We start from the raw sequence: 17901 nt of genomic DNA on the forward strand, positions 1-17901 counted from the left end.
GATTTACTGCTTAATCTTGTGATAAAGTGTGGGTGATTGTGTTGCTGGTACAAAGTCTATCAGTAATGTTAGAGCTTCATTGCATAGGGTATAATCTTGGGTCCAATGTTTACAATCACATTTCACATTCAGCTGTACAAAATGGTCTGTGACTAATCTAGTTGTCAGAAGGATACCCGAATATGACAGCCCATGCAGTCAGTCAAAACACCTTTTGTCTAAGATTACTCTGTGACATGTCACACACAATGAACCAGGAATGGTGTTATGTTTGATTTGCAAAGTCAGTTGTGGTGCTGTGTAAGCTCTCAAGTAGTTGTGTTTCCAGTAGATGTGGCTTGGCCAACTCATCACAGTCAATATCCACAAAGAGATTCAGGAGGCAATAATGTTGTCTGCACCATGATCATGTCTTATGTCAGTCAAAAATTGTGCAACATAATCAAGATGGTCATCTTTTGAAGGGTTACAGATGGAGTCTGGTCACAGTCCATGATTAATGTAGATGTTAAGTGATCTGCATACAGTATCATCACTGAGATGGCACAATGTTTCATACACCATGAACAATTGGCTGTCATATGTTGACCACTTTATTTGGGAGTCAGTCAGTTTCTTGAGAAGAAAATATAGTGGTTGCTGTATACCAACTATCTCATGCTGAAGCATGGATAGCAGAAATGCTAGAGTTGGAAATGGTTGACAGAGGAGCAGTGGGAAGTGGGTGTGGTAGTGTCATAGCCTGAGAAAGACTGTCTTCAACCTGGCACCTGCTGGTGATGGGGGTATCCCCCCTGGATCCCTTTCCCCGGTGTCTTTCAGGCTGGAAGCCTCCTACCACAACTCGGCCATGAGACGCCCCATTCGTGTGTCCAAGGGTCGCCTTCTCTCTTTCGGTTCCAGATCTGTGCCCTGCCCTCCTCCATCTCCAAAAGAGAAGAAGAAGAAACATAAGTCCCAAGACAAGCCCCCACCCCCAGACACCTTGGAGGTGCCATCTGCCTCCCTTGCAATGAGAGTTTTAAATCTTATTTATGAATGTCACCCCATCCTTGTCAGTGGCAACCATTGACATGACCTCCTCCTGGCTCTGATAGGCTTTTACTAACCACTGACACCTTTTAGTGGTCTTCTTTGATCTGCAAAGGCATACGACATGGCTTGGTGCCATCACATTTCAGTTACCCTCCATGACTGGGGCTTCTGTGGCCCCCTTCCGATTTTTATCCGCAAGTTTTTATCTCACCAGCTCTTCTGGGTTCGAGTTGGCACTTCACTCAGTGCCCTCGGATTCAGGAGAATGGTACCCTAAGGTTTCTGTACTGAGTGTCACATTCTTCCTCCTAGCCATCAATGGGCTTGTAACCACTGTTGGGCTTGTGGTTACCTCGATGTTGTACATTGAAGATTTTTGCATCTGGTGCAGCTCCCACTCGGTAGCAGGCATCTGCTGAGTGCTGCCTCCAAGGTGCCATCCGACTGGCCTGTGCGTGGGCCATCTCCCATGGCTTCCAGTTTTCTCACTCCAAAACACAGGTTATGCATTTTTGTCTTTGAACCACAGTACACCCTGAACCTGAACTTTATTTACGCAGCCAACTTCTCAATGTTGTAGCACAGTCATGTTTCGTGGATCTTATTTTGATGAAAAGCTAACATGGCTGCCCCATATGTATGACACGTTCTCACACATCAAGGGATTTCCAATTTAGTGTTGGAGGGCAGTGTGGAGGGTAAAAACCATAGACGGAGACCAAGATATGAATACACTAAGCAGATTCAGAGGGAAGTGGGTAATGGGTAGGTACTTGGAGACGAAGAAGCTTGCACAGGATAGAGTAGCATGGAGAGTTGCATCAGTCCAGTCTCTGGACTGAAGACCACAACCACAACAAAGACTTCATGCATGCGGAAACTTAATTCTCCCTGCCTCCTGGTCCAAACATCTTAGGTTGCAGACCATACCAATCTTCTCCATCTTTACTGTGCTCTGATCTTGTCCAGACTAGATTATGGTAGTCAGGTTTATGGCTCAGCGGCTCCTTACACTTTGCAACTACTTGACCCTGTTCACCATTGTGGGGTGTGTCTGGCTGTTGGTCCCTTTTGCACTGGCCCCATTGACGGTCTTCTCACAGAAGTGGGGATTCCCCCTCTACAAATACAATGGAGCCAACACCTGGTTTCTTACACAATCGCCAATTGCCAGTTCCCCGACCATTCCGTGTATCCTGTTGTCTTTACAAACAAGGGATGTCTCCCTCCTGGCAAACAGCCCATGGATGGGAGGATTGCATGTGGGCATGTGTCTCACTTCCCTTCCACCAGGATATCAATCTCCACTCACTGGAATGCACCCCGTGTGTTTCCTCCTATAGCTTTGGATGGTGTCTGGACCACAGATTAGGACCGACCTATTCCAAGGTCCTAAGGTCTCTGTCACCCCTATGATTTCCTGCCATCTTGTACCTGGCATCCTTGCACAGTTCTACGGTGCAACCATCTTCTACACTGATGGTTCTAAGACAATCTATAAAGTGGGATACACTTTCATGTCCCCTACTGGCTTACAACACCATTTATTTCCAGGATCATGAAGAGTGTTCAAAGCAGAGCTTCTAGCCATTCACAGAGCCCTCCATTTTGTTTCTCAGACATCACTTGACAGTGCTTTAATTTGTCAGACTCAATGAGCAGCCTGCAGGCTATTAACTGATACTACTCTCATCACCCTTTGGTCTCTGCAATCCATGACCTTCTCCCTGCCCTTGGCCATGCCACCTGCTCAGTTGTCTTTTTCTGGGTCCCAAATCATGTGGGTGTCCCAGGGAATGAACTGGCTGACCATTTGGCTAGACAAGCAGATTCTTACCCCCCATTCCCTTTCATGATTCCAGCTGTGGATATGCGGATGTACATCAAATCTCTCTTTGCCCAAATGTGAAATGACATCTGGTGCACTACTGCTCATAGTAATAAATTCTGCACAATTAAATGCCATCTATACATTGGTCATACCAGGCTCACCCATTGTTTCCTCCTGCGTAACGAACTACCCCCACAATATGATTGTGGAGCCAGACTGACAGTACCCCCATATATTGGTGGAATGTCCCCTTTTTTTAGCCCTTCATGCTAAGTATAGTCTTTCCGATTCCTTAATTTTAATATTAGCAGATGATTCACAGATGGTTGAACTGGTCCTCAGTTTCCTCCATCAAAGTGGTTTTTGTTTCCAGATATAAGGCTTTGCTTTACTCCTGGTGCAGGGGCAGGGTGGTTGTGTTTTGAACCTCTCTTCATGTCTTCTTGGTCTGGGACCCCATGACCACTCCCCCACGTTAAGACCACCGTTTTTTTCCCGTCACCCATTATGCCTTTTACTGCATGTGTTTTAACTTCATTATTTTATAATTTGACTACCCTGACTGGATCCGTCAATTTTTGGTGGACCCTCTGTCTTCTGGGAGTTACTGTGGAATCACAGGACTGATGGCATCGCCGTTTCATCCCATAAACTCTCTCAGTTAATCAGTCAATCAATCTGGTCAAATGCTTACTATATGTGTGGAGTCCTTACAAGGTCTTGCTGCTGGATGTGTGCTGCTCACTGGAGCATTTGTTAATGGGACCTATATGGCCACTGCATGAGGTAAGTGCCAACAGTAAAAGTTTACCATTCTGAGAAAGTGGCATAATCTGTGGTAATTTTGTGGTTGTGAGATGTGGCAGATGAATTCCGTACATTGTGTAGTAGGCTGTATGCCGTCACCAAAACGGAATGGCCAAGGAAGGTAACTTGAGGTTTCTGCAGCTGACACTTGGCACCACTGATCACAATGCCAAAATATTGCAGTGTATTGAGAAGAAATGTGAGCTGCTGCTTAAGTTCATATGGGGTGGTGGACAGACGAAGATATCACAGAGGTATGTGTAACTGAAGGTGAACTTGAAAAGACTGTTGTCTATAACTCTGCCAAATCTGTGCTGCTTTTTGTGGGCTGTAGGATACTTAAAGAAAAGTCCAAATGGAATGATAGTGCTGTCTTGGATGTGTCCTCCTTGTCCAAAGAATTTGCAGGTAAACATTTTTACAATCTGAAACAATGAACACAGAAGCGCCTGCTATGGTATTGGTGAAGTTCCGAGTGTTTGGGATTGGATAGCTGTCCATAATCATAAGGGTGTCTATAACTCAGTAACTGCTGCAAATTGTATACGTGCCATCCTTTTTTGGGATGAGATAGATGGGTGAAGCCCAGGGACTATTGGTCTGTCTGATGATAGTCCTGAGGCGGTACCATGAGGAAGAGGCACTGTACTGAAGCTGTTGCTGTCCCGACGGAGTGTGTGTGCATGTGTGCATGGGTGCCTCTGCACCCGCTGAACTGTTTATGGTGGCAGTATTGGAAAGATGTGGCTGCTTGCATGTGTAGTGTTGCAAGTTAGAATGCATAGCATTAAGATTATCTAGATCTGAATGAATTTTGGGCACAGGTCACAGTTCCCTTCACATAAGATGAGCAGTTCTCATCTGACATCTTCATGGTACTGGGTTATCTGCCATAATTCCAGCTCCAACTCATGGTTATCATGTATTTTGATGAGATTAGTTGGCTGTGGTTTGGTATCTGTGAAGGCAGTTGTGTGTGTGGTGGTGGTCCATCAATCGCACCAGTAACAGGTTCTCTGCTGCTACGTGTGGAAGAGGTCCCTGTGCCAAATCAGAAGAAAGATATGTTGAAGGAAATCTGCTCCCAGTACAAGCTCTCTGATGTTGCTGAATAAAAAGTGCTATGGGAAAATGTCCTTCAGTCTGAGGTCCAAAGTTCGAGAGGCAGTTCCTATAACTGTGACGTGAAGCATGCTTGGAATCAATAGAGGTGTGACTGAGTCTGCCTGCCTGGGTGCAGAATATCGTTGACAGCCATGGGTGTTTCCAGAACAAATTTGCTGATGTGGACCAGGGGTGTGTTTGTTTGGAATGACTCAATGTCGCCACTCTCGCAGCGATTGTGAGTGATGTTATTCTCGGCAGCACTTGGGGTGGCTCAACAGCCTGTAGTTGCTATCATGGTGTGATCCATGGCTGGATTCAGGTGGTAATTGATGTCTGAGAAATCCATGTATTGTTGGTGTTGAAACACAGCTTGAAGCCTATCAGCCAAAAATGAATTTTGTTCTGTCACTTCTTTCTCATGTGAGATCATGGCCATCTTAACTGTGATGGTAACTTGATGATCCAGTGTCCAAAGTGCATGGTCTGGCATTAGGGTTGAGTCAGTTAATATTGATAGGCACCTCCAAATCTGAGAAAGTGTCATGGTGCCTAGTCATTCTTTGTGAGTGTACTTTTTTACTTCGATGTCCTTGCTAACTGGTGAAGCAATGCTGCCTTTGCGTGCCCTATTTATCTGTAGTTGGTGGTGTCTGAATGATGTCACTAATGGTGTCAGCATACTTGCCTATATGTCTCAGTAGTGTGATGAACTTGGAGCAGTTGTCAAAAATACTGTAGCTGTGCTGAATACACTCAGCAATAAGGAACAATGTTGCCAGTTGTTCTGTGCAAAGGGTTGGTAGTTTGGGATGAATTCCCAGTCAATAAGAGTTGAACAGAAATTTTGGCAAGGATGTGGTGGCATGGGAAGTTGGAGAGCAGAGCCATGGAAGATGAGGTCCGCTGACAGCATGGAAGAAAATCCCACAAGAGGTTTATCACATGGCCCGGGTGGCTGGGCTCTACGTGATGTCATGAATAGGTTCGGCAGAAATGTTCCTGACATGGCTGGTGTGATAAACTTGGATGCCTTCCCAGTATGTCTATCTGCAACACACTGATGAATAGTGTCTTGTTGGTATGAAAATATGTTACACTCATTACCAAAATCGCCCAGAAGGTTGACAGTCATTACAAATTGTTCATGTCAGTGGTCATTGCTGATACCAACAGTACAACACAGGAAGCATCACTTTCATACCTCATGGTGTGACAAAGCAAGCTGGGATCTCTTTACTTCCTTTCTTGTTTTGCCATCTACCCCCTTAAATTCATTTAATTTCATTTTTGCCTAATTACCTTTAACATACTTGAGTATAATCTGAATTTCCATGACAGAGAAAGATTAGCCCTCGGTCTCAAGAAATATAACACCAGAACTAATTCTGTGCCTATTTTTTTTAAAGTAATTGATTTCCTAATTTATTTTGACTATTCCTAGTTAATATCTTTTGTTATACGGTGAAATCAGTAATTTTTTTGTGACTTAAAAGCTATTGTTGACTTATAAACAAACATAAATTCTGTACTAATTATAAACAATTGGAAGAAGAACTACTAGGATTCTTAAAGTATTTATTTGGCTCTATTCAAAAACATATTATTTGATTCCAAAATAATTACCAGATTTGTTAAAAGCATTGATTGCATAACTGCAAATAATTCGGCATAACTTTTGTGATACAAGTAACTGTTAAAAAGAAGGAATTTTTCGATAGATTCAGTTAACTGAATGAGTTGTATTTTAATTGTTGTTTCTGTAACTTAAACATTGAACAATATGTAGTTTCAGTACCTATTATTGTGAGAATGTATAAAGGCCCGACTTCTGGTCCTGAGACAGTCAGTCCGTGACTGATTTTCAGATGGGAAGTCTGTTTCAGTTAGAGGAATAATAATGTGTTAACAGTGAAATTAGTGTAACACAAATAGGCCATGTATTAAAACAATGACAGTGTCTGTTCAGTTTATTTGAGAAATAGTGTCACGCATACCTTACTGTTCTTCAAGAACTGTGAACTGTGTGGTTAGGTATTTACTTCTCATAGATGTTCAGTAGCAAACTATTTTAGCAGTATGCTGATGTTTGCTTGCAAGCTATTAATGAGGATTATCATTTACCAAAAGTGAACTGGCCATATAAATGTGTAATATTGGGGGTTGTGAACAGTGAATGTAAAGAACTGTGAAATGCAACTGTGCAACTGTTGGCTAGATCATTTACAGCAGTCAATGTTGAACTTCCACCCCTCATTTTTCGGCCTGTATAACAGTGCAGTACGTCGACACCGAGGACTATCAACGAAGAAATAAAGCAGGCGAATGTCACAGTGTGAAACATAGATCATTCTTGCAGATTTGTAGCACTAAATGAAACAATAGGAAAGTCACTTCTTTACTCAGTGAGTTCATCAGAACTTTAAATGTGTGATGGCTCCATTGTGGGCATATAGGATAAGTATCTTGAGCTATCTGCAGTAGGTGCTGACATTTGTTGCAAGGTAACTCAACGCGGAGAGGATCCAGGTAGGGACACTCGTAGTGAATAGGGTAAGCAACAAGTGCAGGTAATTACACTTAATTTGCCAAAACTGCAGTACACAGGAGAGTGCTTGCACATACAGCTGTTATTCAGAGGGAACTGCCAGTCAAAGATAATACTGTAGAGGAGCTCTGCCCTGTTGATCAAAGAGTTTGCTAAGGCAATTGATGGTTGCCACAAACTTCTGCTATAATACAATCCTGAAATTCTCAAAAATTACTTTAAAGTAGTCAGATTTCTATTGCATTAACTGATTTAGTTTTCAGGTCATTTCTGACCTGTTCATCTAAGCACATTATCAACATTGGAAATTTGCTTGCTGTTCAAGTTTTTTTGAGTTCATAGCACAAGTTGGCATACATGAGCATCTTTATGTATATCTTGCCATCTTATATGTTACTGACTTATTAGTGTTAATTCATTGGTGTGGTATTTTAATTTTCTACAACTTTCTTTCATTTTGATATACTGATAAATTTTGTTCTTTCAAGTTTATCTGGGTTAAATTGAAAATGGGGTGGAATTGTGAATAACTTTTCAGATTGGTGTAAGTGGAGGTATTGCAGCAACACTGGGACAAATGGCACCAAACACAGAAGTGCTCACCCAGATGGCAGCAGCTATGGCGGTTGGAGGAGCTATTGGTACAACAATTGCTAAGAAGATTGAGATTACAGATTTACCTCAGTTGGTTGCAGCTTTTCACAGGTGAGAATGGTATTGTGCCTTTTCCAGCTGTTTCATACTTTAACAGCTTCATTCAAGAGATTCAGGAAAGACATGTAAAGATATTTAAATTATGAATATGAGTTGGAATGTGATACTGTTAATCATCACATCAAAATTAATCACATAACAATGATTAGTCATTGCTGGATTTACGTGTGTCATATGTCATGTCGTTGACAAAAATTCTAAGTGTGAAGGGTACCTGTTTCGTTTGAAATAATATTGACACAATTTGCTTTTTGTCCTTATAGCAGTTGATGATACTAAAACATTCACTGGTGAAACATGGTACACATCGAACAACTAGAGCTAGCTGGAAGTGCAGGTGTGGTGACTTAGTGGGTCCTAAGTTAATGCTTTGTTTCTTGCCTTCCTGAAATTTGTTGATACAGTTGTGTACCATGACATAATAAACAAAATACAGGGTGTCCATGGAAGATACCCCAGTTATAAATTTTAGTAGTATCAGCTGTAAGCATTGTAGTTTTGGTTCAACTCAAAATAAAAGAGTAATTCAAACAGATTTAGATAAGTGCTTATGTGAGTACTGCTTTGTTGTTTTACCATTGCAACACGTGCAAAATGTTTACTCCTGAGCATAAAGTGTTTTGTTTTCTGCAGTTTGCTAAGAATGAACCTGTAATTTCAGTTCAAAGTGCATTCCGTTTAAAGTCTAAGTGTGATCTCACATGTGGCAAGAACATCTGCTGATCATATACTCAATTTGAAATCCCCTCAGGGGCTCAGCATTCATTTGCTGAGTAAGAGCTTGCAACCCCGAGGTTCCTGAGCTGGGGACTAGTCAGCCCTGCCAGCCCTCTGTCACTGAAAGCTCTGGGCATGCTTCAGTGACCACTGTGCAGTGCAGCAGTGGAATGTTGTGTGTTATGGAGAATGGGGGTCTTGGCTTCACTTCCTGGACCACAAGGAAGGTACACACCTCTATAAAAAAAACCTCAACCGCAAGGTGTGCTACGTGCTGATCAGGTGAATGGCTATTGAGGTAAAACAGTCTCTAGTTGGCAACCTCTGGGGCAACTGCCACCCCCCAGTTGCATAAGGCTTACTCAGGCATGCAGGGCTCTGCCTGTGTCGACGGTTGTTTCCCTAGCATCTTGCGGGATCCCTATGGAACAGTCTCATCAAACTACTATTCCTTACAGGATGAGTGTACCATCAGGTACTACCTACATCCACCCATCAAAGAGAACTCAGTTTGTCAACCCTTCTGAAAAGAAGTCTCAGAATCATAGTAACAGAGCATTAGTGTGCCATAACACTTCCACTGTAATCCAGAAAATAGGGGAACCTTTGAGAAAGTCTCCCCTTTCTGCATTCACAAGGCATTGGAAGGTATTGCTGAATCTCTAAAAAGTGTCAAATGACTTTGTAATGAAACATTTATAGTTAAAACTGCTAATTCAACTCAAATACCTAAGCTCCTGGGATGTAAGGCCATAGATGACCACTGAGTTGTGTCGGAGTTGCATATTAACTTTAGTAAGGGTGTGGATACCTGCTCTAATATAATGGAGTTGGACCCCGCAAAGTTTACTTGAAGAACAGAAAAATATGGGCATCATGGAAGTACAGTACTATATGAGGAGAGTCAATGGCAAATTGGGAAAATCGGCAACATTTATTCTAAGTTTAGTTCTTCGGAATTACCTGAACATATCCTTGCAGGCTATATCCATCTTAAGGTTCACTCATTTGTTTCTAACCCAATGTGATGCTACAAATATCAAAGATTTGGCCATTCCACTATGGGATGTAATGGGAGGGCTATGTGTGGCAATTGTGGAGGCTCAGCTCACGAATCGGGCAATTCTTGTACACTTCCTCCAAAATGTGTGAACTACTCTGGAGATCACCCAGTGTGGAGCAGAAAGTGAGAGGTATACAATGAGGAAAGGAAAATTCAGGAGCTGAAAGTCAAGAGACGCATACCCTATGGTGAAACTCAAAAAACTTTCAAAGCTATGCAACCTCCAGTTTTCATTACTTCTTTTGCATCATCCCTTAAGATGCCAGTCGCCAAGTGTGATGCCTCCACACAAACTCAAGACCACAGATTCAAGTACGAGCACATGCACTTGTCATTGTACCTGTGCGGGAAACGCTCCACTTGCAACTGAAGTTGTTGGGAAGCCATCACCACCTAAGCCACCAACCACTACCCACCATCAGAAGCCAACTAAGCCATCCCCTCCATCCAGGCAACCACCTGTTCCCATCAGTAAAGAAAAACGTCCTTCAAAAAGTAGTTCCAAGTCCAAGAAAGTGGTGGTTAAACCTTCAGATCTGTGAGCTCTCTCCCTGTTTGATGGGGACTATGCTTAGGAGAATATGGACTTCCAATCGGAGGAACCGTAGAGCTGGGAACTAGCTAACATTATCTCCCTGGTAAATCACCGCCTCCAAGGGAGAAAGAAAAGAACAACCATCGCCAAACAATGGCTTCCATGGGGTTTCCTGTATTGGAGTGGAATTTAAATGGATATCGCTCACATTTGGAAGAATTATAGCTCCTGGTCCAGGAGAAACTGTTCTGCATCTGCTTACAAGAAATGCATCTTAAAGTCACAGACACATCTGCATTAGAGGGTTACCACCCATACGGGCGATACTACTGAGGGCAGGGCTAAAAGTGGAATGGCTGTCTTCATTCATGACAGATTCGACTCCTCTTCTGTCCCTCTTACCAGTGCCATGCAAGCAGTTGCCACGAAAGTTCTCCCAAGTGTCACATTGTTTGTCATTGCTATCAATGGCATTTCCTTCACAGTCAGGAGCCTTGTCAAATGCTCTTTGTTTATGAACGACTTTGCCATCTTGTACTCTTCCTCTGGTCTTATGACGATGATGAGGCAGCTACAGCTGACCATTAGGAGGCTGGAAACCTGGGCCTGGACAACTGGGTTTCGGTTCTCATGCAAGAAGACTACATATGTCAATTTTAACCATGTTTGTCGAGGTTTTAACCAACCAGTGCTCACAGTGGGGGATAATATTTTATGTTTTCAACGTACTGTGTGCTTTTTGAGGTTTATTATTTGACTTGAAATTAACTTGGCTCCCACAACTGAGAGAGCTACAAACAAAGGGCTTCTAGTTATTGAATATTTTGAAATGCCTTAGCAGAAAAACGTGGATAGCTGTCAGGTGCTGCCTGCTGCAGTTTTATAGAGTATTTGTTTGATCACATTTAGATTATGCTAGTGTGTTTTATGGACCAGCCTGTCCTTCGAACCTCAAGATGTTAGATGCTCTCCACCATGAGAGCATTTGGATATTGACTGGAACCTTTTAGACCAACCCAGTTCAGAGTCTGTGTGCAGAGGCTGGTGAACCACCACTCTGGATTCAGTGACATCTCCTTTTGGCTCGACAGGTGCTGAAAATCTGAGGGTCACCTAGGTCATTGACATTTAGTTTAGTGGTCCAATCCACCTTTGAACGGCCGTTCAGGAATCGGCCCCATGCAACCAAGCCATTTGGGATATGTGCTACAGACCCTCTCAAGGATCTGGATCTATCAGGCATCAAAATACACAGCCAGGGATGGACTGCTTTTCTGCCTTGGTGTCTTCAGAGGCCCAAAGTGATTTTAAGCTTGACAGAGTACAAGAAAACTAGTACTCCAGCTTATGTTTTTACAACTTTGTTATCATCCATTTTAAGTACGTCCCACTGTTTCATTGTTGTTTATGCAGATGGATCCGAGCAATAGAACATCCTCCATTGTTCTGCTGTTTTCTCTGACAGGGTTTTTAAAGAGTCTGTGAATTCTCTCTAGAATTCACAGACATCACTGTACAAGGTTTCTTGTTTGTTCAGACTCGCTTAGTGCACTGCAAGCACTTCATCAAATGTATCCAGTAGACCAGCTAATTCAGCTCATCCATGACTCCTTACAGTGGCTCCAACACCATGGCAAGGAGGTGATCTTCTGCTGTGTACCTGACCACATCAGGATGCAGGGCAATGACATGGGGACAAAGCTGCCAAGGAACCATGTTGGGGTGGTGCTGTCCATCAATGTCCCATCTCATTGCACGCCATCATCTCATTTTCTGACAGATGCATCATGTGTCAGTGGGAGACTGAATGGTTGTAGGTGGCAGAGAACAAACTGTGGTTGCTCAAATTGACCACAAAGGCTTGGTGGACTTCATGTCCATTGGAAGGAGGTTCTGGTTACCAAACTGCGCATTGGACATAGCCCTTTGACATATGGTGGGTTCCTCCTCTGGAGAAGAGGATCCACCACTTTGTGAAGTTTGTGGTGTGCCACTTTCAGTTCAGCATATTTTGTCAATGTGTGTCCTATATACTGATATTAGGGCAGTCGTCAGTCTTGATGGAGGTCTGCCCACCATCCTCGCAGATACTGATTCCAGTGTAACAAGAGTGGTGAAATTTTGTGAAATGTAAGGGCGCATCCCTAAATTGGAGGGGAAGGGAGACAGACTTTAATACGTTATAAACTACTCTGTCTGTAGGGACAGCCTTTGTCCCCACCCATGAGTTTAGCATGCTGACTTTTTGTTAGGACGCCGATGACCACTATGTCGAGCGCCCCTCATCAAATCATCATCATCATCATCATCATCATCAATTTGAAACAACCAGATGTGTGTAAAGTTGAAGGCATCAGATGACCAAAAGTATCTGAAGAATATGTTGGACCACGCCGGAGTATGTGACCTCCATAGTCCTAAGAAGTCTGTTCAGAAAGCAAGTCTACAACTTCAGTTGACAAAGATGACAATGTGGAAAGCTTAAAGAAAACGTTTACCCTTGTATCTATATTGGTTATTGTTGGCAAGGTAAATACTGTTGGGAAGGTTATACCCATAATTTTCTTATTTGGGTCAGAATATCCTCATGAACTTGTACAGTATTGAATAGATTCCCTAAAATTAAAAGTTTTCTGCACTGTGTCCCAACACGAAGTGTATGGGCTATTTTTTACAATGAAAATACTGTAAGAGGGTTGGTTGCAAGAATGGCTCTTTTGCCAGTTAGATGGTGAACTTGAAAACTTTTATCTGGCAAGCAAATGGAGCCCCTCCCCATTGGCATCTCTTTGTACTAGAGTGATTGAATGTTGATGTCTCTGACTGTTGGATTGGTCATAATGGTCCATACGATTGAGTTCTCCATGTTCACCTGACCTCACACCATGAGATTTTTTCCTTTGGAGCTTATAGAAAATTGTGTCTACATCCCAGTAGTAACTAACAATTTGCCAAAGTTGAAACACAAAACAGAAGAGGCTACTGATTCTGTTATTGTGGACTTGTTAACAAAAGTGAGGGAAGAATTGGGTTTTAGATTGGATGTGTGCTGTATAACTGAAGGTGCACATATTGAACACTTATAAGAAAAATTAGTTTAGTTTATTTTCAATTTGTAGTTTGATTTTGTGTGGACAGGCTAAATTAAACTGTTATAATAGGCCATTGAAACTGGGAAATTCTGTTATGGACATTCTGTACATGATCACAGAATGTGCATACAGGCTAGTACACTCTTCTATGTTTTCTCTCTGTGCTGTCCTATAGAATTATTTTTTGGCTCAGCGATACCATCTAGTTATCTTTGTAGTAAATAACAAGACTAAGTTGAGAATGAACCGCAGTTCACATCCACAATACAAGAGGTAAAAATAATTTACACACATCCTGTGCATTCCAAATTTTGGGTTTAGAATGGAGTTTATGGTCGGGTGGAAAATTTGTAACAGATTTCTGCTACACATTAGGCAAGAAATTGAAAACTCCAGATATACAAAACAAGATATTCTGTTACTTTGTTAGCAACTCCTATAGTGTGTCAGAAATTTGGTCTCAAGGATATCAATCTGAACAGCTCTAATAGTTATGTATAACAAATCTTGACTTCGCCAATACATAGATAGTTCATAACAACATGTGTAAAGTTTCACAAGGTAAACCAACAAAATCAAAATTAAGTCTTAGTGCCATGCAGACAATTCCACATGCCTCCACATTACCCCAGAATAATGTACATCTCCCCACATGTGATGGAAACTTAATTTTATTTCAGTACCTTAATATCAAGTTTTCAAAATCTAAAGCTGCTGAACTTGCTGTTCTGCTGAAAGGAAACAGAACAATTTTCTCTGTTAATAAACTTTGGATTATTATAAGAAGATATAAAAATCTATGTGCCACAAATTTTTTAATTTAGTTACAAGCTTCTGCAGACCCAGGCAACATTAAGGGGATAATACAAGATTTTAGTTTTTGGTGCTTACAACTCTGATGTGAGAAAAAAAAGACATTCAGGAATGATAATTATTTAACAGGTTGATCTCCCACAATATCTTCTTTGCCAATTACAGTTTTATACGGCATATTTCAGACTTCAATAATTTTACAAATATGTATAAAAGTGATTTCAGCTTAGGGTTATCTTATGTTAACAGTCTGTCAGACCAATGAACTGTGCAGAAAAACTGAGTTTTGACTCTCTCCTGACCTACAGCTACCTCCAATCATATCCCCATGCCCCTGACTTCACTCCTACAATCACACCATACCATATAATATTATCCCTCTTTTCTGTTCTAACTCCTCTTCTCATTCGGCCATCAGCCATTCTTCCCTGTAATCCTCTCCTTGCCTCCTTTCTCTCCTCACCCACTTCATGCAATACAATCCATTACCCCAGTAGAGCTACAGTGCTGGTTGAGACATTATTCTGAAGTAAGTTGCATCGAATGGTACATCCACATTAAAAATTCTGACTTGCTACTGATGAATGTTATGAAAAGATAGATTGCTACTCACTGTAAAGACAACACGTTGAGTTGCAGACAGACATCAACAAAAGGACCGTTACATTTGAGCTTTTGGCCAGAACGAAAGGACTGTTACATTTGAGCGTTTGGCCAAAGCCGTCTTCAGAAAAGGAAACACAAAAAACACACACACACACACACACACACACACACACACACACACACACACACACACACAGAGAGAGAGAGAGAGAGAGAGAGAGAGAGAGAGAGAGAGAGAGACATGTGATCACTGTTTTCGGTTGCTCTTGGAAAACGGAGCGGCCGCATTATGTTGGAAGCAGATTGCAGGCTGGCTGAATGGCCAAAGGAACTTCCTGAATGTGTTTGACAAACAAATTTTTCAAAATATTTAAGTAGTTTCGTTGCATCATTCTCTCTTCTAAAATGACTGGACCTATCAGCATGTTACCGATCTTTCTGCACCAAACATTGCTTGAAAAATGAACCTGGAAATTGGTTTCCCCTGTAGCATGTGTGTTTTCTGCAACCATCAATGATTATTAAGTGTGACGTTGATTCCATTCCATATAAACATGGCTTCATCAGTGAATAGTATTAATGGGAGTGAGTGACAATTGTCATTTAACCAGTGACAATATTCAAGCTGTATGGCATTGTTGCCAAAGTGAAGATTCAGTACAAGCTGAATCTAAATTGGGTACAAGTTTCCTGTATGCATAAAGTCACTACGTGCTGGTAGTAGTTCCATGCATTGTCTTGAAAACTCTGGTAAACATTTTATTATTATGAACCCAATGTGTCAGAAAGTGCTGATGGTATTCTTCGACACCACCATGGCAGAGGCCATAAACATACACCAAATGTGCATTTCCTTCACTAGTGTAGATGAGTGGTATTTTAGCCAGTGCATGTACAAACACTGTTAATTGATGCTTCTGTCTGATTCATTCTCAGTTCCTCTCCTTACTTCAGTCACAACACACCATGGACAACAGCCTGTTCATGGGCTAGTATATTGTCAGAAAGACATCCTGACCAAAGATGTTGAAAGCAGCTAGGTTGGTTGGGTTAGCATAAAATGTCAAAGATGTTGGGTTTGTAAGACATGTACATGCACCCCACCAGTCCCCCCCCCCCCAAACACACCAAAAAAGTGTATATTCAATGTGTTATATATCTGAAACCATTCAGAATAGGGTATATGTCCACATGATGTTGTTATCTTCAGATGAGCATTCCTGTCAAATCACTGAATATTGACCATTCCTCCTGGGACATCCTGTACAATTTGTGGTTGTGTGGATTAAATAAGTCTTTGGGATGATATCATAATGTCAAATCAAGCAGAATATATTTTGGTAAAATAACATTCATTTCTTTCAGCCTTGTGGGTCTGGCAGCTGTGCTTACATGTTTTGCTACCTACATTCATGATTTCCCAACTTTTGGAATTGACCCAGCAGCTAATGTCGTGAAGACTGCAATATTTCTTGGCACTTATATTGGTGGTGTCACCTTCACGTAAGTATGAAATTGTTTGTAAGTATCATAAACTACAGCTTTCTGTGTTTCCTGTTTTAGATCAAATGAAACTCTGACATATTAATCGATTACATATTATTTTATAAAATAAATTAAAATACATCCTAGGATTTAACTGAAATTATTGCTGCAGATAACTTATTTTACTTGGCATTACATTTGTTATTAGCAGTAAAGACAAATGTAAGTTGTAGCATTACAAGAAATATTTAATAGTCTGAGCTGAAATGTAATGACATTACTTGAATGGAATGACCTCCTTCATGCTGACTAGCAAGGGTACAGAAAACATTGGTTATACAAAATTTATTTATTTATTTATTTATTTATTTTCTGTCCATATAACAAGAAGTTTTTGGACATTGTCAGGAAAATTTAGATTACATTACACATATACAGTAAAATATTTACATTCTTTCATAACAACATATGGATCAGACACATGTCTGTACACATTATTTTTCAAAAGGGCACTACAAATAGATTCCTCTATAGTGTAACACAATTTAGCTTATATTTATAATAGTACAGTACACATAATACGGTGTATAATTACATTCTTTCATACCACTGATAGATCGGAGACATTGTCTATATACACTGTTTTCCAAGATGGCACTACAACTTAAACTCCTCTATAGAGTAACAACACTTCTCTATTAATAATTGCTTCAGTCTACTCTTTAGCATATTTAGATTTACTTTCTTGAGTTCACAGGGTAGTGCATTGTAGAAAATTGCTCCCATTCTGTGTGGGCTGTGGTCCGTTGCCTTTTCATTGGTCACAATTCTATGAAAATTTCCCTTCCCCATGTATCATAGTTGTGTACATTACTGTCTCTCATATTAAATTCAGGATTTTGTTTCACGAACATGACTGTCTGCAGTATATACATGGAGTACACCGTAAGAATTTTATATTTTCTAAAGATGTCTGTACAAGGCTCTCTCTTCTTTACCTTGGCTACCATTTTTACTGCCTTTTTTTGTAATCTAAAAAGTCTATCTGTATGAACTGCTGATGCCCCACCCCATACCTCAATACCATACTGAAGGTGCAGATGAATCAACCCAAAATATATTTGCCTTAAGATATCATGGTCCAAGAAGGCTGAGACCCATTTCAGTAGATAATTTCTACTGATTTTCTTGCAAATATTATCTACATGGTCTTTCCATGATAAGTGTTCATCAACAATGATGCCCAAAAATTTATGCGAATTTGCATATGCAAGACCCAATGGGGATGTAAATACAGTATCAGTTATGGCAGCGTTATAACTGTGGATGAACTTCATTATTATTGTTTTGTCTTTATTTACAAGAAGCTTGTCTGCTGTAAGGTATGCGGACAGAGTATTGAAACTGATCTTGGTACTGTTAGCTGCAGACTGCATATCACTGCCACAGCTGATGAAGGATATGTCATCAGCATAGCTTACAACCATGCAATTTTGGGGTTCAAATAAGTTATTTGCATATACAAGGAACAGAAAAGGCCCTAGTATGCTT

The 17901-nt window shown here is 41.1% G+C and overlaps 1 protein-coding gene across 2 annotated transcripts in view; it reads left to right on the forward strand.

Moving 5' to 3' along the window:
* The window catches only part of LOC126163119 (NAD(P) transhydrogenase, mitochondrial-like), a 280298-nt gene that overhangs the window by 240550 nt on the left and 21847 nt on the right, over positions 1-17901 (forward strand). For both annotated transcript variants that reach the window (XM_049920042.1, XM_049920043.1), the window contains exons 12-13: positions 7864-8030; positions 16231-16368. In XM_049920042.1, coding sequence (XP_049775999.1) covers positions 7864-8030; positions 16231-16368 — 305 coding nt within the window. The remainder of the gene's footprint in view (positions 1-7863; positions 8031-16230; positions 16369-17901) is intronic.

This window comes from Schistocerca cancellata, chromosome 2 (assembly GCF_023864275.1).
Source record: "Schistocerca cancellata isolate TAMUIC-IGC-003103 chromosome 2, iqSchCanc2.1, whole genome shotgun sequence".
NCBI lineage: Eukaryota > Metazoa > Arthropoda > Insecta > Orthoptera > Acrididae > Schistocerca > Schistocerca cancellata.